Here is a 23,603-nt window from a genome sequence, read left to right as displayed (position 1 = left end):
GAAGGATGGCGCCACGGCCCAACCAGCGATAGAACACGAAGCGTTGCGCTCTCCCATCTGAGAGACATTGTGGCTGCATGGTTTAGTTCGCAGAGACGGGACATTGCCTTGCAACGAAGTTTAGTCTCTGGCGCGTGCTACGCCGGTACCGCAAAGCATTTTATGCCTACGTCTACTTTCGACCACGAAAGAGCTTTACATCATCCCCTTCTCGCCTTACTGGCCCATCGCTCCAAGCCGCAAATCTCACCCCCTTCGCTATGTACGGCGAACATGCTCTTACAGTCAATTTGGGCTTTTAGGTTAGGGTTAGGGTTAGGGTTAGGTTAGGTTAGTAATAGGTTTGTAATGGTCTCTTGGGCCTCGTCAAGCATTTGTGTAGCTTTTAGCCCAAGAGACTATCCAGTTGTTTTCTGGAAATAAAGATGTATTGTATAGGTTAGGTTAGGTTAGGTTAGGTTAGGTTAGGTTAGGTTAGGTTAGGTTAGGTTAGGTTAGCGGAATGACATGCCTCTGAATAATACCGGTAGCCTCCTCGTCTGTGTGCCTAGTAAGCGTTGCTGGGAAGTGCCGCGCAATCGTCTAACTGAAGCGCCAAGAGTTATACACTGCTTTTGAACCCCACAGTACGGGTGCAGTCCAGAGAAGCACCTCATTGCGTGCTCACCTCCTCCTCCTCCTCCACAGTTGGAACCTCTTCCTCCTCAGTTGGCACAGTAGGTGACTCGGTGCGCCCCTTTTTGGCCGTTGGCTCCGTGTCGTCCATTGTGCCTGCAACCGCAAAAAGGAAATCATACGACAGGAAATCAGCAGGGTGGGACAAACGCTTAAATCTCTCGGTACCATAACAGCGGTAGTTACTACTGTGTAACTGCTGTGTAAAAACATACTGCGACGTAAAATTTTCCTGGCGTCAGCTGTATAGAATTACCTCTGATGGCACCATCCTACACTTTTCACCGTTCTGCTTAGGGACACTTGTACAGAGGCCCTGCGTTTTACAATTGTCTTTAAGGTAAGCGTCGATACATCTACAGCGCTGCCTACTTTGGCACGCACCTCCAAGTGCTACAGCAATACCGACATGCTTTACGCGACGCTGGAAACCTTACAGAGCTCCAGAACCAGAGTATGGACATTTAAACAAAACAAGCGCAGCGCGTTGCCTGCGCATCGACAAGAGCCTCGGCAGAGTACAAGAGCCATGCTCGCCCTTTAAAGCGCTGACAGTCTTAAAGCTCTTTTCAGCTTCTGTTCTACAGAGCCAACCTCCTCATTTCTACACGACCCATTTATTTTATTTTATTTATTTATACATACTGTAGCGCAATTATATATTGTCTATGACGAGAGAGGTCGGGCACAGCCATCGCTAGTGACGTACATTGTACGACGTCACGTGGCCTTTCGCAGCTTTTTAAGCATGAAATGCTTTTAGCTCCCGTTGTCGGCAGTGTGGTGACGTCACGCCGAGACCGAGAGCCAACATCCGGGCACTGAAACGAGAACATACGGGCACCGTACGAGATTTAACGAGACTCTCAAAGCCCTCCTACAGGACCGGCATACAAGCGCCGGTAGCTTCGCGCCAAACGGGTGGTGGCGTTCCTCCCTTCCTGTACGGTGCGTTTCGGGTGTCCGCCGAGATGAGAGAGAATTACAGCGCCATTTCCTTCCCTCAAAAAGCCTTGCGTTCAAAGGACAAGGCATCACGCCGAACGGTTGGTGACGTTCCTCCCTTAATGTACGGTGCGGTTCGGGTGTCCACCGAGATGATTGATTGATTGATTGATTTATGGGGTTTAACGTCCCAAAGCGACTAAGGCTATGAGGCTCCGCAAATTTCGACCACCTGGGGTTAATTACTGCGTAATTTCCTTTCCTCAAAAAGCCTTGCGTTCAAAGGGCAAGGCATCCCGCCGAACGAGTGGTGGCGTTCCGTGGACTGCCTGGCAGCGCTACAACACGCTGTCCCGTTCCACTTCTAAAGGCGTAGCTTAAGAGGTATTAATTAGCAGTTAATTAGCGTTGAGTCATTGATCAGTAATTAGTCACTAATTAGTAATTTCTCATTACTTCGTCGTCAATTATGTGTGACGTATTTCAGTGGTGACGTCACCAGTGTCACATAGGCAAAGTGGTGCGGAAAACGCTTTCGCCTCTACGCACTTTACCCAGTTTCGAACGCGCTGCATATACATTGTCAGGCCTGCGTCTCGTCGTGTCCGCGTACGCTTCTGTATCGTCCTGCATTTCATGCTAACTCTACTCTCGGTTACGCGGGAGGCAGAGATTTTTTAAGGCGGAAGCCTTTAATGTCTCATCGTTGTAAGCAGCAGTTGTCGACAGAAAATGTCACGCTCTTCAATTGTTAGTTAGTTAGTTATATTGATTTTTATGGCGCAAAAGCAACTGAGGCTATGCTGCGCCAAACAGAAGGTTAGAGTTTTTGTTAACGGTGAAGCTTTCTAAAAATACTTAGAGTTTGTTTAAAACGTTGGCTTCCTTGAGAAACCTAAAAATACATGAAATATCAACCAGTGCTCGATCACCTAAGAGTAGCATGGGGTGTAATGGGATGCTTTCCCTGTAAAATGTTGTGAAATATTTCTTTCTTAGTTCTTCTAGTTTTGTGCATGAAATTAAAATGTGGTTCACTGTGAGTTCAGCACCACACATTTCACAGAGAGGTTTGTTTTGTTTGGCTAGCAGAAAGTTGTGCGTGAGGTGGGTGTGTCCAATGCGGAGCCGACATAAAATAACTTCGGTAAAACGTTCTTGATGCCTACATGATTGCCATTCCCCTAAAATTGGTTTCACAGAATTTAATTTGTTGTTTACGTGATCTTGCCATGCGGCCTGCCACTTATTTCTGAGTTTACTGTTGATAAACTTTAAGCAATCCCTGTGCGGTATGCTCACTTGTTTTATTTGGCCATTCCGGGCTTGTGCAGCGCATACATCTGCTTTTTCATTACCTACGATTCCAACATGGCTAGGAACCCAGCAGAATTTAATGCTATGTTTTTGTTTTGTGATTTTAACAATGCTATGTATGATGTTACCTATTATGGGTTCAGCAGCATTTCTGGAGTGCAGTGCTTTGAGCATACTCAGGGAATCGGTGTAAATGATGCTATTTTTGATATTCTCTCTTACTATTTTTTCCACAGCTACAAAGATGGCATAACACTCAGCAGTAAAAACCGATGCGCAATCTGGTAGTCGCATTATCTGTTTATTTTTTCCCTGGATTACTGCACTTCCAACGTGACTTTCTGTTTTTGAGCCATCGGTATAAAATTCAATGTAGGTGTCATACTTTTCTTGTAGTGCAAAGAATTCCTGTAATATGTACTCATGTGGCGTTTGCTTTTTATCTAAATGTGTCATTGTGAGGTCACATACTGAAGGCAGGCTGTACCATGGTGGTAAATATTCATTCCTTTGTGCAATATTCGGTAGGGCATCTAGTACTGTTAGCTCTTCACATTTATCTTCAAAGCGCAGCAGTAATGGTCTGATAGAATGTGGTTTGTTGATGAATAATCTTTTAGATGGGCACTTGGTTACAACTGGATGGCAGAGATGTTTCGGAAGAGAACGGATTTTTAAGACATATGAGCATGTAAGGGCGATTCTTCGATCCTCAAGAGCGGCTTCATTAGTTTCAACGTAAAGGCTAACTACTGGTGATGTTCTGTATGCTCCGGATGATAGGCGCAGACCAAGATTATGAATGGGGTCTAATCTTTTTAAGTAGGATGCTCTTGCCGAACCATATACTATGCACCCGTAGTCCAGCTTGGAGCGCACCAGAGAGCGATATATTTGTAAAAGGCTTGCTCTATCGGACCCCCACCGCTTCCGTGAGAGAACTTTTAATATATTGAGGGCTTGAGAAGCTTTCTTTTTAAGGTTGTTAATATGTGGTAGAAATGTGAGTTTCTTGTCGAAAGTTACGCCTAAAAATTTGTGTTCTAGTTTAATTGGTAGCGCAGTGTGATTCAAGTATAGATTGGGATCGACCTGTAGGCCTCGTCGCAATGAAAAAAGAACAGCTACTGTTTTTTGAGGAGAAAATTTAAACCCATTTATGTCTGCCCAAGCACCTAGTTTATTTAGTGTGATTTGTATTTGTCTCTCACAGGTTGATATGCTGGAGGACGTGCATGCTATTTGTAGGTCATCTACATAGACTGAATACATTATGGACTTGGGTATTACTTTAGCTAAGGAATTCATTTTTACTATGAAGAGTGTCGTGCTTAGAATGCACCCCTGGGGTACGCCGTTCTCTTGGGTGAAAGTCATGGAGAGAGTTGCTCCTAGGCGGACTCGGAATGTGCGGTTAGCCAGGAAGTCGTTCAAGCAGTTCAACATCCTGCCGCGGATACCTAGCTCTGCTAGGTCACGGAGGATGCCGAACTTCCACGTAGTATCGTAGGCCTTCTCCAAGTCGAAGAAGACCCCAATACAGTGCTGCTTGTGGATGAACGCCTCCCGGATGGTGTTTTCTAGACGGACAAGGTGATCTGTGGTTGAGCATGCTTTCTTAAACCCACATTGGTGTGTATCTAATAGTTGCCGAGATTCAAGTATGAAGGTCAATCTAATGTTTATTACACTTTCGAAAGATTTAGCAATGCAGCTGGTGAGGGCTATTGGTCTGTAACTGCTAGGACTTGTTGGTGGTTTTCCGGGTTTGAGAAAAGGTATTATGACTGCTTTTTTCCACTCGTCAGGTATATTGCCAGTTATCCAGATTTTATTAAAGAATTTTAACAGTGCCTCTACAGCAGCCTCGGAGAGATGTGCAAGCATAGCGTAATGCACGTTGTCTGGTCCCGGTGCTGTCTTTTTGCCAGAAGATAGTACCTTATTTAATTCTTCTAGTGTGAGAGGCTGGTTATAATCCTCATGAACACCTGCTCCAGATGGGAATCTTTGTTTCTCAGCTATTGCTTTGTGTTTTTGAAATGTGTTTGTGTAGTTGGATGAGCTTGAGATCTCAGCAAAATGCTCGCCCAGTATGTTGGCCTGTTCTTCTAAAGATGTTTGTGTCCCGGGTGCTGTCAAGAGAGGAAGTGTGAAAGGGGTATGGTCACCAGTAAATTTACGCACTTTTTCCCACATTTTCTTTGATGTTATTGAACTATTTATTGAGGAGACATATTTCTGCCAAGAGGTTTTCTCTGCATTTCTTCGCACATACCGCGCTCTGGCTTTTGCCTTCTTAAAGGTGAGTAGGTTCTCTGCAGTGGGATATCGACGCAGAGCGCTCCAGGCTTTCTTTTGTTGTTTTTTTGCTAATGTGCATTCTTTTGTCCACCACACTTTGTGTTTCTTTTGTGCAAGTCCTGTTGTTTGTGGTATAGCGAGTGTTGCGGCTGATATTATGCATTCTGTAAACTTCTCATTAATTTCATCTGTGCTAAGGTCGTCACAAAATTCTTTTTCCAGAGTGGCACTTTTTGTAAAAAGTGACCAGTCGGCGAGCTGAATTTTCCAGCGCCGTGGCCTTGTGGGGATGATTGGAGTGGACGTTGAGAGCCTGATGATGGTAGGTAAGTGATCGCTGCCCATGGGGTCATTTAAAACATCCCATTTAAAATCGTTAAAAAGTAATGGTGATGCGAAAGCTAAATCGAGAGAGCTCATTTTTGCTGAGCTTGGACAGCAATATGTGGCTTTTCCCGTATTTAAAAGACAGACATTATTAGAAAGTATAAAATCTTCGATTGTTTGGCCTCTAGAGTCACAGCGTTCGCTTCCCCAAAACGGAGAGTGAGCGTTAAAATCGCCAACTACCAGAAATGGCTCCGGCAGTTCATCGATCAGGGCTTCTAGATCTTGGCATGTTAATGTGATGTGTGGGGGAAGATATACGGAACATATTGTAATGGTTTTGTAGCTGATGACGCTAACCGCAACCGCTTCAAGTTTCGTTTTCAGTTTGATTTCTTGAGTCGGGACGCCGCTTTGGATGATGATTGCGACGCCTCCCGAGAGTCTATTTGCATGTTCGCGATCACGCCTAAAAGTTGTATAATGTTTTAAGATATTTGAATGTTGTGGACCAAGATTGGTCTCCTGGAGACATAGGGCTAGAGGCATCACTGACCCTAGAATATGAGTTATATCACTGTAGTTCCTCAACATTCCTCTACAGTTCCACTGTATTATGAAAGCCATCTTAGTTTTGTGTTTGTACTGATTGAAAAGCTAGATCAAGTTGTTTATGGCCCCGTGACTCGGGGCCTGTCTCTTTTTGACCGATCCAGGGAGCTCCGCCGACCATCCGACGTGGACGGTGAGGGGCTGCCCGGGGTCGTGTCCATCGCCTCTGCGGAGGCACTGGACGACCGTGCAGGAGGCACATTGATTTTTGAGTTAGACCTCGACCTGTGGGAAGAGGTCTTTGGGCCCGCCGACCCGGGGGTCTGCGTCCCCTCCTTTGGGGTAGGCGGAGTAGCGTGAGCTACTCCACCAGACGGCGCGGATGGCCCCGCCCCAGGCTCACTACGTGTGGCCTGGACAGGTGCCGAAGCCTGGTGTGGTGCGCCGCGCCCACGCACCACATCGGCGAAGTTTGTTTTTGCAGTGAAGGAGAATTTGTTTGTTTGAGAGTATTGCCTTCTTGCTTCTTTGAAAGAAATGTTTTGCGTAGTCTTGAGAGTAATGATTTCTTTTTCTTTCTTCCAGGACGGACAAGCCCTGGAGTAGGCAGCATGGTCGCCTTCACAATTTGCACACCGTGGGTTAGCAACACATTCTTCAGATTGGTGTTCTTTTGACGAGCATTTTGCGCAAGTTTTGCGGCCGCGACAACTCTGCGAGCCGTGGCCAAATCTCTGGCAGTTGAAACATCTGCGTGGGTTGGGAATATACGGTCTTACATTGATTTTCAGGTAGCCTACTTCAATGGATTCGGGTAATGTGCTCATGTTGAATGTCAAGATCAGGTGTTTGGTGTCCACTTCTTTGCCATCCTTCCGGATTTTGATCCGGTGGACATCTACAACTTCTTGGTCAGTAAGTCCTTCGAGCATTTCCTTTTCAGAAAGGTGGACAAAATCTATTTCAGAAATGACGCCTCGTACAGTATTCAGAGACCGATGTGGGGTCACAGAGACAGGGATGTCCCCAATGGATACAATTGTTGCAACTTTTGAGTGTTGTGTGCTGTCGCGCAGTTCAAGAAGTAAGTCGCCACTGGCCATTTTTGACACCTTGTAGCCAAGGCCTAAGGCATCTGTCAAGCGTTTTGAGACTTGGAATGGGGATATTATCCTTGCTTGCGTTTCTTCTGCTTTGCTATGGATGACGTGAAATTTTGGAAATGATACTTTTCTTTTTTGAAAAAAGTCGTCTGCTTCGGTCCGCCCTCTCTTGAGAGAGCGATCAAGTTTTGAAAGGGGGGGAGCCATAAAAAATTGAGGTTTTTCGGTCATGGTGCCAGCCACCCACCATGGAGCCCAACAGGGGGACGCGACAGGAACTTGAAAGCAAGTCCTGCCCACGCCAGCTGTACACCTTAACTATAACCTAATATGACTCAACTCAGGGTAGTTGGTCACACACGGTTAACCCTCGCCGCCAGGAAAAAGAGGAAAAAACGAAGAAGAGAGGAGGAGACAGGAGAGTTGTAAGAAAGAGATAGTAAAGTGAAAGATAGAGGGGAGGATAGGAAAAGGCGACTGCCGATTTCCCCCGGTCGGGTCAGGCCGGAGGTGCCGTCTACAGGAAGCTGGGGCCAAAGTGGTGTGTTGCCTCCGCCGAGGGGCCTTAAGGGTCCAAACGCTCGGCATCGGCTCAACCACCAGGATCCCCTTTTCCCCGGACACGGCGATGCCACGCACGGCTAAGCGCGGATGCTCGGGTCCGTGGTGATGCATTGTTCACCATCATCCCCCTGCGGGGATGTCCCTGCGGATGCTCGGGTTAACCCCGTGGTGTCGCCACTCACCAACGTCTGCATGCTGCAGACGCCTCCCTGCGGGGAGCTCTTCAATTGGTGGAAACGGTCGTGACGTCACAGTGCGCGAATTTCAAACGGGGCCAATTGTACTTTGGCTAGTAACCATGCAACCAATTGAAGGGATCGTATAGTGATGCTCCAAGTAAGTGTGACTGAGCTTAGTTAATTGCTTAATTATCCAATTAACCTAATTAGCCTTACTAGTCAGGCCATATAAATAAATAAAACCGATTAAGAAATTGGTCGAGCTCAGGAATCGAACCCCGGTCTTCGGCGTGAGAGACGAGCATGCTATTCAGGCATAAATCAGTAATTAACCCTTAATTAGTGCTTTGTCATCACTTAGTACTCAATTACATGTGACGCCACCAGTGCCACAGAAACAGCGAAGGTGGTGCGGAAAACGCTTTCGCCTCTACCCACTTTAGACAGTCAAAGTGCCCCCTGAATTTTTTTTTTCGAGGCTTTCTTTTCCTCACAGACATATACGTACACAAAAATTAGCTGCAGTTTTACTCCTGAAATTGGTTAGAGAGCGGAAGCTATGGCGTATCGGGCAACTATACGCGGCATGACGTCTGTAACGTTGAGTGAGTTCCGGTCACCCGATAAGCAGCGCAACCACCTGCCAACCTGGCAGGTGGCAAATGAATGGTTGACCGCGAGAGTTTGCTCACCCAATGAACGCTACGGCCTATTGCAGCAGTTCCGCCTGTCTGCGACAACTTTGTCAGCTCTAACGCATGCAGCCCACATCTCTTTCTCATCACCCCACCTACCTGAAAGCACGAATCAGGCGTCCACTGACCGAGGGAGCCAGTTATGCGCACTTTCCTTAAAATCATCGGAGCCTTGACCATTGACCCCAACGCCACTGAACACAATGAACATCGATGGCCTATGGCTTCAGGGCCGCATTTTTCCCAAAATGTTTTCAATGCCAACGCATGCAGCGCACTTATGTCGCTACGTACCCTCTTTGTCAAAAGTAACCGAGCAGCAGGTTTCTGCTTCTCGACCGCATAACGGAACCTTTATGGCACCCCTCAGTACCAAAAGGTGTCAGAACCTGAGGACAAGGGCTCACCTCACTCTATACAGATTCATAGCTTAAGGGCTGCCATAAGTGCTTCGCTACGCGGCTAAGGAACAAACCACCTGTGCACGGTTACTTTTGACAAAGGGGGTACAGCTGCAACGAAAAAAGATTAGCACAACTGACTCACGACCGGAGCGGAAAAATTGCGAGACGCGGCGCTGTTGTAGCCGTATGCGCAGATAGCGAGAGTGCCTGGCACATTCCACTTTCCAAAGTGGGGGTGGCCGACAGATAGCAGCCCATCCGAAAGCAGGCACTGCCACACATTACTTTTGACAGTGCATCCCCAGCACATTTTTAAAGGAAAACGGTGATAAAGATAACGTTGCTCGCCACGCCAGACCAGAAAAAAAAAAAATTAAAACGAGAATATGTGCTTAGCCACCTTAGCACATGGTTTGGCTGATAAGACACATACAGGCGTTCGTTTAAGATGTTGCATTTCTGATGGGCGAATATCTAGGTGGGCTGCTTTCTGCCGGCCACCAACGCTTTAGGAAATGGAATGTTCCTGGCACTCTCGCTATCGGTGTACTCGGCCACAATAGCGCCGCGTGTCGCGATTTTTTCGCTCCGGTCATGATTCACTTGTGTCATTCTTTTTCCGTTGCAGCTGTACGTAGCATAAAGCATGACTGAGGTGTCCACTGTCCCAGAGGGCCAGTTATGCGCCTTTCCTTTGCTTCCGAAGCTGCTGCTCTTCATCGGTTTCGTAGCTAAAAGCGGGACTAAGGTGTCCGCTGTCTCAGCGGTCCATTTATGTGTACATTTCCTTTGCTCGCGGATCTCCTGCTCTTTATCGGGCTCTTGATCGGTTTCGTAGCTTAAAGCGCGACTAAAGTGTCCACTGCCCCAGGGGGCCAGTTATGCACCTTTCTTTTCCTTTGTCTGAAGGTCAAATGAAGGCGAAATGTCCAGACACGGTGACCTTGGCTTTACCTAGCATATTGAAGCCTTCGCGACAAAAAAAAATTACCGACGATTACGTTACTTCCTAATGCGAAATTTGAGCGCAGCAAATAAGCTGTTTCACCTTTTCGATAGATTGAGGCAAAGAAATCGAGCAACACATGTATGCGCTATCACAGAATTTTTTTTTTATTTTTCACACGTATTCGCAATTTCGGCTCGGGCGGTGCACATATACAGATCCGCCGCCACCGATCTGGCTCTCTGATTGCCACCGCACAGGGGTTGCATTGGTGGAGGAGCGAAGAAAGGAATTAAGTTCGAGCCGGCGCTTTGACAACCGGAGACTCGCAGGAAGAGGGGGGAGGGGGGCGGCGTGTACACCCAGCGGCAAACGATGGGGGCAGAAGCGCGCGCAGCAAGCGGACAACACGATAAAGGGAGGAAGAGATAGCAGCGACCGACTGATGCCGCTGACGCCGATAGTGAGTCAACCCCAGCTGCGGATGAAAGGGGGGCGGAGCTGGTTACGAGGCCGACGCCGACGACGACGCGAAACCCAGGAACGGACGCCAAAGAGCTGCGCTCTAAAAAAAGATATTTAGTTGGTCCCAGTTTATGTATGCTTCAGCATGGTGTGTGTGCTGTGTTTTGTTCACAGAGCCTTCGCCGCGTTCACAATTTACAATTATGTTAGAGTGTACGCAGTAGAACCATTTTCATGGAGGGCTAATCTTGACTCCACTTCTAGGCCACTGCTATGAATTTTCAGCCAGAAGCGGGACAAGCATTTTTGCTCTGCCCTCACATGCATGATTACCAAGGGTGTCTTTCCAAATGGGCACGCAGGGCGAAGTCCACTTCAATGCGAAGAAAATTGCCAACTTCCCAATCCCAAGGATACAGAGAGCGTCCGTAAACAACCATCTACAAAGCAAACGAAGCGTAAAGACGACGAAAACTCTGCCGAGAGCGCCACTGGAAACACTATGGTTAGGAAAAAGCGAGACAAAAATTTAGGGGACAAACCTCGCCTTAGGGCCGGACGCGACCGTCTTAATGGGCCAGTGAGCGGTTGCTCTAGCCAACGCACACAAAGACTGCTTCCATATTGCGTGAAAGGCCATACAACGTATACAGGGTGTTTCACCTAAGGCTTTGTACATTTTTTAAAAATGGCCTATTTGAGTTAGAAGACCGCTTTTTTCGGCATAGCATGGTACGCGGTGTAGTACATCATAATAGAGCCAAGCAGACTGTTTAGCTAACTTTCTACTTACATTCCGGTCTTTAATTACTGAGAAGCCGTCAGCATAGCTCAAGTAATATCTGTAGAAGTTTTCAGAAATTCAAAAACGCGTTTACCCTCCGCGCTGCGGCCGAGCAAATTTTTCCTTTTCCCGTGTACTGTGCGATGCCAGTGCGTATTAAAAACCCCCAGCCGGTCGAAATTTCCGGAGCCCTCAACTGCGGCGTTCCTCACAGCTTTTTTGCGTCTCTCAGTCGCTTTCGGATATCATATCCAAAAGCCAACGTGTTTCGGGACTTAAGAATTAAAGGAATTCTCCCTTCTTCCACAAAAAATCACCGGCCGCTTTAGCTTCCAAGACAACTTAGTTACCCTGGCATTGCTGTGTGATCAGTTCAGGAATTCGGGCTCACACGTTAATGCTTTCGCCGAGCTTTATCTCGGAATCCGGCGCAAAACCACGAAATTCAACGCAGTGCTCGCTTGCTGCCGCGTTGGCGGCATGTTCTGTCGAGTTGCGCTTCAGGCAGAACATCATCTATACGCCGCAGTAGCGACCGACCTGGAGGCCGCACGCTCACAAGCTACGCCCACTGGGCCAAGAGCCCCGAAAGCCAGGACCCTCGGATGTCAGTGAAATTCCCTGTACCGAACATCGTGAAACTCATCCACTATTTGTAAAGTAGCACTTTCTTGCCTCGCAGCCAAACAACAGGGGGAGCAAAGCGCGAACCAAAGTGACCGTCGCAGAAGGCACGCTGGCCCAGATCCCGACAAGCAGAAGCAGCCCCAGTACAATAAAATTTTGAGGACTCACGGTAAGACGGAACCAGATGGCTGTAAGCAGCTAACCAGGCTTAGGGCTTCGTGAGGAGGAGACCAGCCGCAGACCGGGCAGAGCGCTTCGTCAAGAAAAGCGCGGACGCAAATCAGGCGAAAGCCTTCTTCTAGGGGAGCAGCAGCAGCAGCACTGCTGGTCTGTGGCCCCGCGAGCTCCGGATACTGGTTGTGCCTGAGCGTTCGGACCTACCCACGACGACGCAGGGTGCCGGCCTCTTCGCGAACGCGGGAGTCATGTTCGGCGTTCGAAAACGCGACCGGCAACGTCCAAGGACACTTCCTTAGAACGCGCATCTTGGTCGCAGGAACACGGCGTTCTAAAACGTGGCAGTCAACGCACTAGTATTTTCAACCTTACAGTCAAAATTCGTACCAAGCTAAGTCGGCTGAATAGACACGGTATCAATTTTTTTTTTTTTGCTGACCTGTCTGAGCACCCTTCTCTGTGCGTTGCGTCATCGTCGAGCTTTTCTTTTGTCTGATACAAGCTTTTCACGAGTTTTTTTTTTTTTTACTTGCGCCCTCATGGCACAGATTTCTCTGCACGGTCTAAAAAAAATGATTTCCGTGTCGTCAGGGTGAGGCCTACCAGAATTCCGCCACATATTAATCTGCCTTGAAAATGAAAACTCGTTGAGCATAAGAAAGACGCAGTTATTAAGGCGAAAGCCTTTAATAGCTGATGCTCGCGGTGTCCGTCCATGCTCGCGGTGTCCCCCCGTGCGCTGGAATCGTGCAACTGTGACCTCTCCTCCGGGCAGCGGCGCAACCTTTTCCGTAACTTCCTTTCCTCAAATTCATTTTCTTCACTACGGCCCCTCTTTCAGTTTTTTTCTTTTACTCCCACTTCCTCCCTTCCTGTACTATGAGGTTCGGGCATCCACTGACCCAGGGAGCCAGTTTACGCACTTCCTTTCCTTAAAATGACCCGAGCGTAAAACGTCAAAGCCAACGCCAATACCAATGAACACAATGAACGCCAACGGGCAACGGCGACGCCGCGAAACGGGCGCCAGAGCTGCGCTCTAGAACACTAGAATAAAAAAAAATTCAGGGGGCACTTTGGATCGAACCCGAAAGACGCGGGTTCGATCCCGGCCGCGGCGGCTGAATTTCTTTGGAGGAGAAATTCGAGCCTCCGTGTACTGTGCGATGTCAGTGCACGTTAAAGAACCTCAGGTGGTCGAAATTTCCGGAGCCCTCCACTAGGGCATCTCTCATGGCCTTATACCCCTGTCACACGGCCAGTTTCAATGGCCATCGAGTCGAGGGCCATCGAGATTTTCGATCGCCATCGAACTCGAGGGAGTTGTGGAGCTGCTACACGGTAAATCTCAATGGCCATTGAAATCGTTCTCGCGTCTTACGCCAAGCTCGTGTGGCGCCACAATCGCTACGTTCGGTTTCGCGCAAATAACAAAAATATATTGACTAAACTTAACTAAATGTTGAAAGACTTTTTTGCGCCATAAGGCGCGTTCACACTTGTTCAAAAATCCGGCAAGCGAAGCGGATTCGCTCGCCGCAAAAACTTCTCAGCTGTTGACGCCCGGGCGAGTTGGAACGGCCGCGCCGCTGCTGCTTCTCGCTGGGCGCACCACGTCGCCGCTCGCGGCGTACACAGATACAGTGAGAAAAGAGCATAAATTTATGCTGTATACGTACCACGAGCGTATGCACGCTTACGTACGCCAAACGCAGGCGTATTCCCACATTTAGTTCAGCGTATGCTAGCAGACACAAAAATAAACTCAGCCTCTAGTGGCGCTATCTGGTTGTCAAAACGGGAACCATTGCTGTCAACAAACCGACTCTCTTAGGCCTAGCAGCGGCAGAATCGTCGCTCTAAATAAAAAATAAAGCAAATTTATCACTTATACGTTTTCTTGTAGGCAAGATGAGACGAAGCGAAAGACCGGTGCCCCATTTATGACCAGTGAACGGACAGAAAAAGGCAGCAACAACGAGAATTTCATTCCGAAGCGAGGGGTCCGGCTTTGAAGGGCGCCGCCATGTTTGTTGTCGTTCGAAGCAATGCTAGCAACCTTGGGCAACGCTCGAAGGCCCTCGAAATCTCGATAGAGTTCCGGGCTGCTCCGTCGACTCGATAGACTATTGACTCGATGGCCATTCAAACTGGCCGTGTAGCAGCGCTCGATCGCCTTCGAGTCGATAGACTATCGATTCGAGGGCCTTCGAAATGCCCGTGTGACAGGGGTATTAGTCGCTTTGGGACGTTAAACCCCATAAACCAACCAACCAACCAACCAACCAACCAACCAACCAACCAACCAACCAACCAACCAACCAACCAACCAACCAACCAACCAACCAACCAACCAACCAACCAACCAACCATTTTCTTGACTTTATTCCTTTCATTTTATTTATGAAACCTATGCATTCACTAGATGCGCCTTTATTCATGCTGGAACCTTGAGCCTTCGTTGCGGAGTGCTAGCGTCTCCTCTTCAAATGCCAAAGGCCCTGGTTCGATTCCCACCCTCGGCGCAGTTTCTTTTTAAGCAGTGACGCCGAAAGGCGGAAAAATCTGCCGACGCGTCTGTCGACACGGCTGTCGACATTCCTGCCGACGCGTCTGTCGACAATCCTGCCGACGCGTCTGTCGACACGGCTGCCAACGCGTCTGTCGACACTCCTGCCGACGCGTCTGTCGACACGGCTGCCGACGCGTCTGTCGACACTCCTGCCGACGCGTCTGTCGACACGGCTGCCGACGCGTCTGTCGGCATTCCTGCCGACGCGTCTGCTAACGACAGTATGAGGCATTAAAGGCTTTCGCCTTAAAAAGCAACACACACACAACCCACACACACAGACGGTGGATCAGTGGTTATGGTGCTCGGCTGCTGACCCGAAAGACGCGGGTTAGATACCGGCCGCGGTGGTGAAATTTCAATGGTGAAATGCCAGATGTCCGTGTATGTACTGTGCGATGTCAGGGCACATTAAGGAACTCAAGCTGGTGGAAGTTTCCTGAGCACTCAACTACGGCGTTCCTCATAGCTTTTGGACGTCTCTCAGTCGCATTCGGATGTCAAATCCAAAAGTCAACGTGTATCGGGGCTTAAAAAATAAAGGAATTCTCCCTTCTGCAACGAAACATCACTGAACGCTTTAGCTTCGAAGACGACAGCTTAGTTACCCTGTCATTGCTGTGTGATCAGTCCAGAATACCGGGCTGGCACGTTAATGCCTTCGCCAAACTTCATCTCGGAATCCGGCGCAAAACCACAAAATTTAACGCAGTGCTCGCTTGCTGCAGCGTTGGCGTTATGCTCTGTCGAGCTGCGCTTCAGGCGGAACATCATCTACGCCGCAGTAGCCATCGACCTGGAGGCCGCCCGCTCACGAGCTGAGCGCACTCGGCCAAGAGCCCCGAATGCCAGGACCCTCGGATATCAGTCAAAGTCCCGGCACCGAACGTTGTGGTATTCAGCCACTATTTGTAAAGTAAGCAGTTCCTTGCCTCGCAGCCAAACAAGAGGTGGAGCAATGCGCGGGGCAAAGTGACCGTGGCAGGAGGCACGCCGGGCCAGAACCCGGCAAGCGGAACCAGCCCCCGTACAAAAAAGTTTCGAGTACTCACGACAAGACGGAAGCAGATGGCTGTAAGCAGCTAACCGCGCTTTGGGATTCGTCAAGAGGAGACCAGCAGCAGATCGGGCAGAGGGCTTCGTCAAGAAAAGAGCGGACCCAAATCAGAAGAAACCGTTCTTCCTGAGGAGAACAGCAGCACTGCTGGCCTGTGGCCCCGCGAGCTCCGGAGACTGTGCCGCGAGCGTTCCGACCCACCCTCGGAGACGCAGGGTGCAGGCGTCGTTGCGGACGCGGCGCTCATGCTCGGCGTTCGAGCACGCGACCGTCAACGTCCAAGGACGCTTCCTTCCAAGAACACACAGCTTGTTCGCGTGAACACGGCGTTCGAAAACGCGGCACTCAACGCACGGATGTGAGCGGCTCCTGGGGCAGCCAGTCTCCCCCTTCCAAGAACTTGGGGCCCTCTTTTCGGTCAAATTCTCTGATGTCCCAATTCCTAACCTTCACGGGGTCCACAGCCCGTACCTCGCAACACCTGTCCCCTGCCACTGCGGCCCCCGTATACCCACAAACTTCTTAATCTCATCCGTGCCATCTGTTGGAGTCCTCTCTGTCACACTTAAGAAGCAGCGGTTATCTTTCCTTCGCACTAGATGCCCTGTGATCTCTCTGCACGGTATAAAAAAATCGTGCAGTGTCGTCACGGTGTGGCATACGAGAATTCTGCGTTTGCCTTGAAACCAGCGTCACAGCCTTAAAGAAACGCGCAGGTCTCCACCAGCGTCACAGCCTTAAAGAAACGCGCAGGTCTCCAGGATTTATGTCTCCGCCGTAAAATTGCACGACTGTCACTTTTTCATAAACTTTATCATCATCCATCACTTCATAACGACTTTTTTTCTTTGCCTACTTCGATTTTTGACCGCCGCGATCATCCCTTTAAAGTTAGACGCTTCACGTGCAGGACATTTATCTATGCGCATTCATTCTTACCACGCACAATATCTGACTGGAACACTCTGCCTTCACATATCGCAACCACCACTGATCCTGATAAATATTTTAAACTTATATCTTCAATAACTACTGCTTAACTCTTCGCATACATTGTTATTTTCTTTGTTCATGGCTTCCTTTTTTGCAGGGTTTGTTACTAAAAAGATTCATTGTATTAGTGTTCTGTTTGTATAATTTTAATAATGCAGTAATCTTCGTTCTTTGCCGCGCTGCCATTCTTTTGATTCTTTTGCTTACTTATATGTCATGCAAAGTGTCTTATTTGTGCCTTTGATTGCTTCTTTTGCTTACTTATTTCATACAGTGTGTCTTATTTGTGCTTTTGTTGTTTGTTTTATATTTGTGGTTTTTTTTTTATTCTGTTCAATTGCCTGTGCCCTCCCCCCCCCCTATGTAATACCCTCTCGAGGGCCTTTAGGGGTATTCTGTATAAATAAATAAATAAAAACTGCCTTGAAATTGAAAACTAGTTTTCAGCAAAAGAAAGACCCAGTTATTGTCTCATTTTTCAGTGAAAACTTCGATCGCACCGCGAGGGAAAGGAGATAACTATGAGTGAAAGACGTGCTTTAGCAGAGAGCACAGGCAGGGATTAGAGCACGTGTGCTCCCCTGGAGTTGTTCCTTTGTTAAGAGGAGGAAGGTGCAATCCTGAGTGACGACTCGAGGCAGAGACGAGGTGGGGGTCATAAGGCGGGTCGCAGCATCTGAACGGCTTGGTGAGCTCAGGAGGTCATTGCAGGACCCACACTAATAATACGGATTGGCTGCGGGATGCATCGTTGATTCAAGCAAAATATTCCCTACGGGACCCCATGCTTCGATCTCCGGGTGCCTAGTTTTCACCTTCAAATGACCTTGAGCTTCGAAAGCAAAGGAAAGGCGCATAACGGTCCCTCTGGGACAGTGTACACCTTAGTCGCGCTTTAAGCTGCGAAACCAATGGAGCGGGAGTTCGGAAAGCAGAGGAAAGGCGCAATACTGGGACAGGGGACACATTAGACGCTCAAGCTACCTGGGTGGTGGTGGTGGTGATTTCTTTTATTACTCCCAAAACAGGGGACCAGTCTAAGGACCAGTTGCGCTGGCTTAGAGGAGGTTGGCGGGGATCCCTTGGGATGTCGGGGCCTCCACCGCGCGCTGGATAAGCCGGCGTTGGTCTGCCGGCTCGGAAGTACGCAGGAGAGACTCCCACGTCTCTGGGGTGTTTGGGTTGCTACGTGGGCTACACGCCTCAATAACTAAAAAGCCTGACATTAACAGTTAAAAAATAACTACTCAATATTCGATAACCAGCCTGCTAGTTAGCACATCTTAGCGGCATTCTGGTGTACTACGCCACGGGCAATACTCTGCCAAAAAAAAAAGCACTCTTCTAACTCAAAAAGCTTTTTTTTTTTTCAATCGTGCAGAGTCTTAGGAGGAACGCCCTGACTGTAGGTACTATCGGGGACAAAAGTGGTATACTCCACGCGGCGGGAGCCGAAGCAACGGAAAACTAAAGTCACAGAAAACTGCGTTGCAACGCCATCTACAGGCGGCCTCTCGGACCCAGATAGCCAATTTGTGACCTTTATTATCAGCAGGCATGTCGCTTGGCTCATATCAATGTTTCAGAATCTCTGCCTCTCCCGTAACCGAGAGTAAGCATGAAATGTTTACGGGCATAATACGAAGCTTGGTTTTTTGGTTTTATGGGGTTTAACGTCCCAAAGCGACTAAGGGTATGAGAGACGCCGTAGTGGAGGGCTCCGGAAATTTCGACCACCTGGGGTTCTTTAACGTGCACTGACATCGCACAGTACACGGGCCTCTAGAATTTCTCCTCCAAAGAAATTCAGCCGCCGTGGCCGGGATCGAACCCGCGTCCTTCGGGCCAGCAGCCGAGCACCATAGCCACCAAGCCACCGCGGCGGCATAATACGAAGCGTACGCGGATATGCCGAGACGCAGGCCTGACAAGAATGTATGTGCAGCGCGTTCGAAACTGTCTAAAGTCCGTAGAGGCGTAAGCGTTTTCCGCACCACTTTGCCTATGTGACACTGGTGACGTCACCACTGGATTACGTCACACATAATTGATTACGAAGTAATGACAAATTACTAATTAGTGACTAATTACTGATTAATGACTAAATACTGATTAACTGGTATTTAATGACGATTAAGCTTCGCCTTTAGGAGTGGAATGCGACAGCGTGATGTAGCGCTGCCAGGCAGTCCACGGAACGCCACCACCCGTTCGGCGCGATGCCTTGCCCTTTGAACGCAACGCTTTTTGAGGAAAGGAATGTACAGTCTTTGTCAAAAGTAACCAGGCTGCATGTTTTGCTTCTAGCTCGTACAGTGGAGCACTTACAGCTTCCCCGAGGCTGAAATGGTCGTTGAAGGTAAGGACTGGGGCTCTTCTTACCTTCCACCAACTTTTTGTCTTTAGGAAACTCACAGGCGCTCCACTATACAAGCTAGAAGCAAACCATGCAGCCTGGTTACTTTTGACAAAGACTGTACATACGCAGTAATTTTCTGTCATCTCGGAGGACACCCGAACCGCACCGTACAGAAAGGGAGGAACGCCGCCACCCGTTCGGCGCGATCGAAGCTACCGGCGCTTGTATGCCGGTCCTGTAGGAGGGCTTCGAGAGTCTCGTTAAATCTCGTACGGTGCCCGGATGCTCTCGTTTTAGTGCCCGGATGAGCGCCCCGATGTTGGCTCTCGGTCTCGGCGTGACGTCAGCACACTGCCGACAATGGTAGCTGAAAGCACTTCATGCTTGAAAAAATTCAGGGGGCACTTTGGCTCTCTAAAGTGCTGCAAGGCGAAAGCGTTTCCTGGCGCACTGTTTGTTTTATTTACTTTTATTTTCATGTTTTTATTTTTGCTTCTTTTCTTGTTTTTGAAGTTTTTGTTTTTATTTTGATATCCTATTTTGTTTTGTTTCTATTTTTGCTTATTTTCTTATTTTTATTTTCCTTTTCTTGACTTTATTCCTTTTATTTTATTTATGAAACCTATGCATTCACTAGATGCGCATTTATTCATGCTGGAACCTTAAGCCTTCGTGGCAGAGTGGTAGCGTCTCCTCTTCGAATGCCAAAGACCCTGGTTCGATTCCCACCCTCGGCGCAGTTTCTTTTTAAGCAGTGACGCCGAAAGGCGGACAGATCTCGTCTGTCGACACTGCCGACGCGTCTGTCGACACTCCTGCCGACGCATCCGTAGACACTCCTGCCAACGCGTCTGCTAACAACAGTATGAGGCATTAAAGGCTTTCGCCTTAAAATGCGCAGCTCCTACGACAAGTTAGCCACGCGCGCGGGAAGTTGATCGCATCATGACGGTGCGCGCGCCGGTTCTCAAGCCCTATCTGAACGCACATTGAAAGAAAGAAGGCACAAAATGAAAATACGGCCCCAAGATTGCCGCTGCTGCGGCGCCGCTCGGCATTTTGGCGAGCAAAAGCACGAAACATTTAAACGAGTCAAGCGACATGCCAGCTGATAATAAAGGGCACAGATTGGCTGTCTGGGTCCGACATGCCGCCTGCAGATGGCGTTGAAACGCAGTTTTCCGTTGCTCCGACTCCCGCCGTGTGCGGTATACCCCTTTTGTCCCGATAGTACAAAGCCCCGCTTTACACGAGCTATACAAGAGAGCCTGCGCGGTTCCCCGTCCCGTTTTTCATTCACAATTGAAGGTTTAGAGGTATGATTCCTGACTAAATATCGCAATTTACTTTTAAACGCCGTTCATTAAGTTGACGGCCGCCGCGGTGGCTCAGTGGCTCTGACGATCGGCTGCTGGACCTAAACACGCGACTTCTATGCCGACCGCGGTGATCGGATTTCGATGGAGGTGCAATTCTGGAGGCCCGTGTACTGTGCGATCTCAGTGCACATTAAGGAACCCCAGCCAGTCGAGATCTCCGGAGCCCTCAAATGCGGCGTTCGTCATAGCTTTTCGGCGTCTCTCAGTCGCTTTCGGATGTCAAATACAAACGCCAACGTGTTTCGGGGCTTAAGAAAGGAATTCTCCCTTCTGTAACGGAAGATCACTGGCCGCTTTAGCTTCCAATTGTTGTTGTTGCGTTGAATTTATTGGCGCATAAGCAGCTAAGGCTATCATGCTCCAAGAACAAGGTATGGAAAAATTGGCTTGAGCAGAGTTTGAAAACAAAGTGGATAAAAACGGTGGTGTAAAGGGCCTAAAAGTTATTTATACTAACTAGCTGATGAAATACAAGAATTTTAAAAATGTCTGAGAGCAGAAACTTTTACTAACTAGCTGATGAAATACAAGAATTTTAAAAATGTCTGAGAGCAGAAACTTTTAAAGGTTGGGTCGCCTCCGCAGACATCCTTGGCTCGGCAAGGATTTCGAGGCTCCCAACAGCTCAGATAAAGACCTCAGCCTCCCTCTCATGATTGAGAAAGTGGCTGAGGTGTATAACTATGTAGTGAAGCACAGGGTGAGTAAATTAGAGTTTGTGAAGAATACTGGCTTCCCTTAAAAAGCTAAAAACATAGGGTATACTGACAAGTGCATCTTCGCCTAAAATCAATGCTGGATGAAAAGGAATCTGGTCTTTGTAAAAGGTAGTAAAATGTTTTTTTCCTTATAGATTCAAGTTCCGTACATGAGAATAATATGTGGGTTACTGTTAGTTCATCTCCGCACTTTTCACAAACAGGTTTGTCTTCTTTTGTAAGTAGGAAGTTGTGTGTGAGATGTGTGTGTCCAATACGGAGACGGCATAAAATAACTTCGATGAATCGTTTTTGGTGTGAGCATGATTTCTATTCGCCTAGGATGTGTTTTACTAAATGTAGCTTATTATTTCTTTCAATATTCTATTGCGACTGCCATTTATTTCTTAGCTTGCACTGTACCAACTTCATACAATCATTGTAGGGGATGTTCACTTTCTTTATTTCTTTGTTCCGAGCTTTTCCAACACATTCATCTGCTTTCTCATTGCCAGCGATTCCAATGTGGCTGGGAACCCAGCAAAATTTTATGTCTTGTCCCTGTATTGTGGCGCTTGTTATGTTGTGTATGATATCCCCAATTAGTGGTGTCACTGCATTGCTATGGTGAAGTGAGGTTAGTATGCTCAGAGAATCAGTGTAAATGATGCTGTTCTGAATGTTCTCATTTATTATTTTTTCTACAGCTACCGAGACTGCGTAACACTCAGCAGTGAAAATGGATGCACACTCAGGTAGCCGTACTGTTTTTTCACAATTTTTCTGAACGACAGCACTTCCGACATAGTGTGCTGATTTTGATCCATCAGTATAAAATGCTTCGTATTTGCCGTATTTTTCATTTAGTGCTAAATATTCTTGTAATATCTGCTCATGCGGTGTGTGTTTCTTCCGAAATTGTGTTAATGTGAAGTCGCACACAGATGGTAGGCAGTACCAAGGAGGGAGTGAATCAGGCTTGCGGGCAATATTAGGCAATGTGTCCATTATGTCTAGTTCTAGGCATTTCTCTTCAAAGCGGAGAAGAAGTGGCCTGATTGCGAGGGGTCTGTTGGTAAATAGTGTTCGAGATGGGCACTTTATATCATCTAGCATCTATCATCTATATCATCTATCATCTTTATATCATCTATGCTACCGGCATAGATGATATAAACTCAAAAATTTTAAAGAACGCTAAACTAGCTTGCTCCAGTATTCTTTGTGCACTGTTTACGCAATCCTTGTCAGAAGGAATCATACCTGACGACTGGAAAGTGGGGAAGGTCGTTTCCGTCCACAAAACAGGTACTACTGATTCACCTCTTAATTATCGCCCTATTTTATTAACAAGTGTACCCTGCAAATTAATGGAACATGTCATTTACAGCCAAATCATACAATTCCTAGATTCCAATCACTTCTTCCATCCGCCCCAGCATGGATTTCGAAAAGGATTTTCCTGCGAAACTCAACTAGCTATTTTTCTTCATGACATTCACGCCAACCTTGACACTAACCTACAAACTGATGCCATATTCCTAGACTTTGCTAAGGCTTTCGACAAAGTACCTCATCAACGCTTGCTTCTGAAACTCTCTCAGCTGAACCTAGATCCAAACATCATCGCGTGGATTAAAGAATTCCTCACGCATCGTTCTCAGTCTGTCTTCATTAATAATCAGCCCTCCCACCCGCTTCCAGTAACCTCCGGCGTCCCGCAGGACTCCGTCCTCAGTCCTTTGTTATTCCTTATTTACATTAACGACCTACCCCAGCATGTGTCTTGTCATATCCGTCTGTTTGCTGATGACTGCGTTATTTACCGTTCAGTAACTAACCCTTCTGACCAAGAATCCCTACAGGCTGACCTAAACCATGTGCAAAATTGGTGTTTGCAGTGGCTGATGACACTCAACCCTAACAAATTTAAGTATATGTCTTTTCAGCGCCGCCGAAATCCTTTTGTTTTCCAGTACACAATTTCTAACTCCTCTGTCGACCTCGTCCAGTAGTACAAATACTTAGGTATCGCCATTTCTAATGTTTTATCCTGGCGTCTGCATGTGACTAACTTGATATCATCAGCTAATAAAACACTTGGCTTCTTGAAACGTCACCTGCGGGATGCCCCTCAACATGTAAGACTACAAGCACACATTTCACTCATCAGAACTAAACTGGAATTTGCATCGGCCATCTGGAACCCTCACCAAGCATATCTAACAAACGCCCTCGAAGCTGTGCAGAACAGGGCCACAAGATTCATTCATTCCTCGTATTCATACGACGTTAGCATATCATCTCTAAAATTGAAATCAGGTCTATCTAATCTTTCTGCTCGCCGTCGCTCTGCCAGTCTCGTCTTATTCCACAAGTTTTTTTATTCGCCCCTCAGACAAGAACCCTACATCTGCGCACCCCCGCCGCGCAGATCCCATCGCATCAGTCATCCTCTTCAAGTTTTGCGCCCACGTGCCC

The 23,603-nt window shown here is 47.9% G+C and overlaps 1 protein-coding gene across 1 annotated transcript in view; it reads right to left on the bottom strand.

The window, feature by feature from the left end:
- The window catches only part of LOC149365641 (high affinity cAMP-specific and IBMX-insensitive 3',5'-cyclic phosphodiesterase 8A-like), a 57,716-nt gene that overhangs the window by 16,066 nt on the left and 18,047 nt on the right, over positions 1–23,603 (bottom strand). Inside the window, exon 2 of the mRNA XM_089544923.1 lies at positions 668–771. Within this exon, the coding sequence (XP_089401049.1) occupies positions 668–771 (104 nt within the window). The remainder of the gene's footprint in view (positions 1–667; positions 772–23,603) is intronic.

The sequence above is a fragment of the Amblyomma mixtum genome, chromosome 1 (assembly GCF_055824585.1).
Source record: "Amblyomma mixtum isolate Tamu chromosome 1, ASM5582458v1, whole genome shotgun sequence".
NCBI lineage: Eukaryota > Metazoa > Arthropoda > Arachnida > Ixodida > Ixodidae > Amblyomma > Amblyomma mixtum.
Note: the sequence above shows the minus strand (reverse complement) of the source record. Positions and strands in the feature narration are given on the sequence as shown.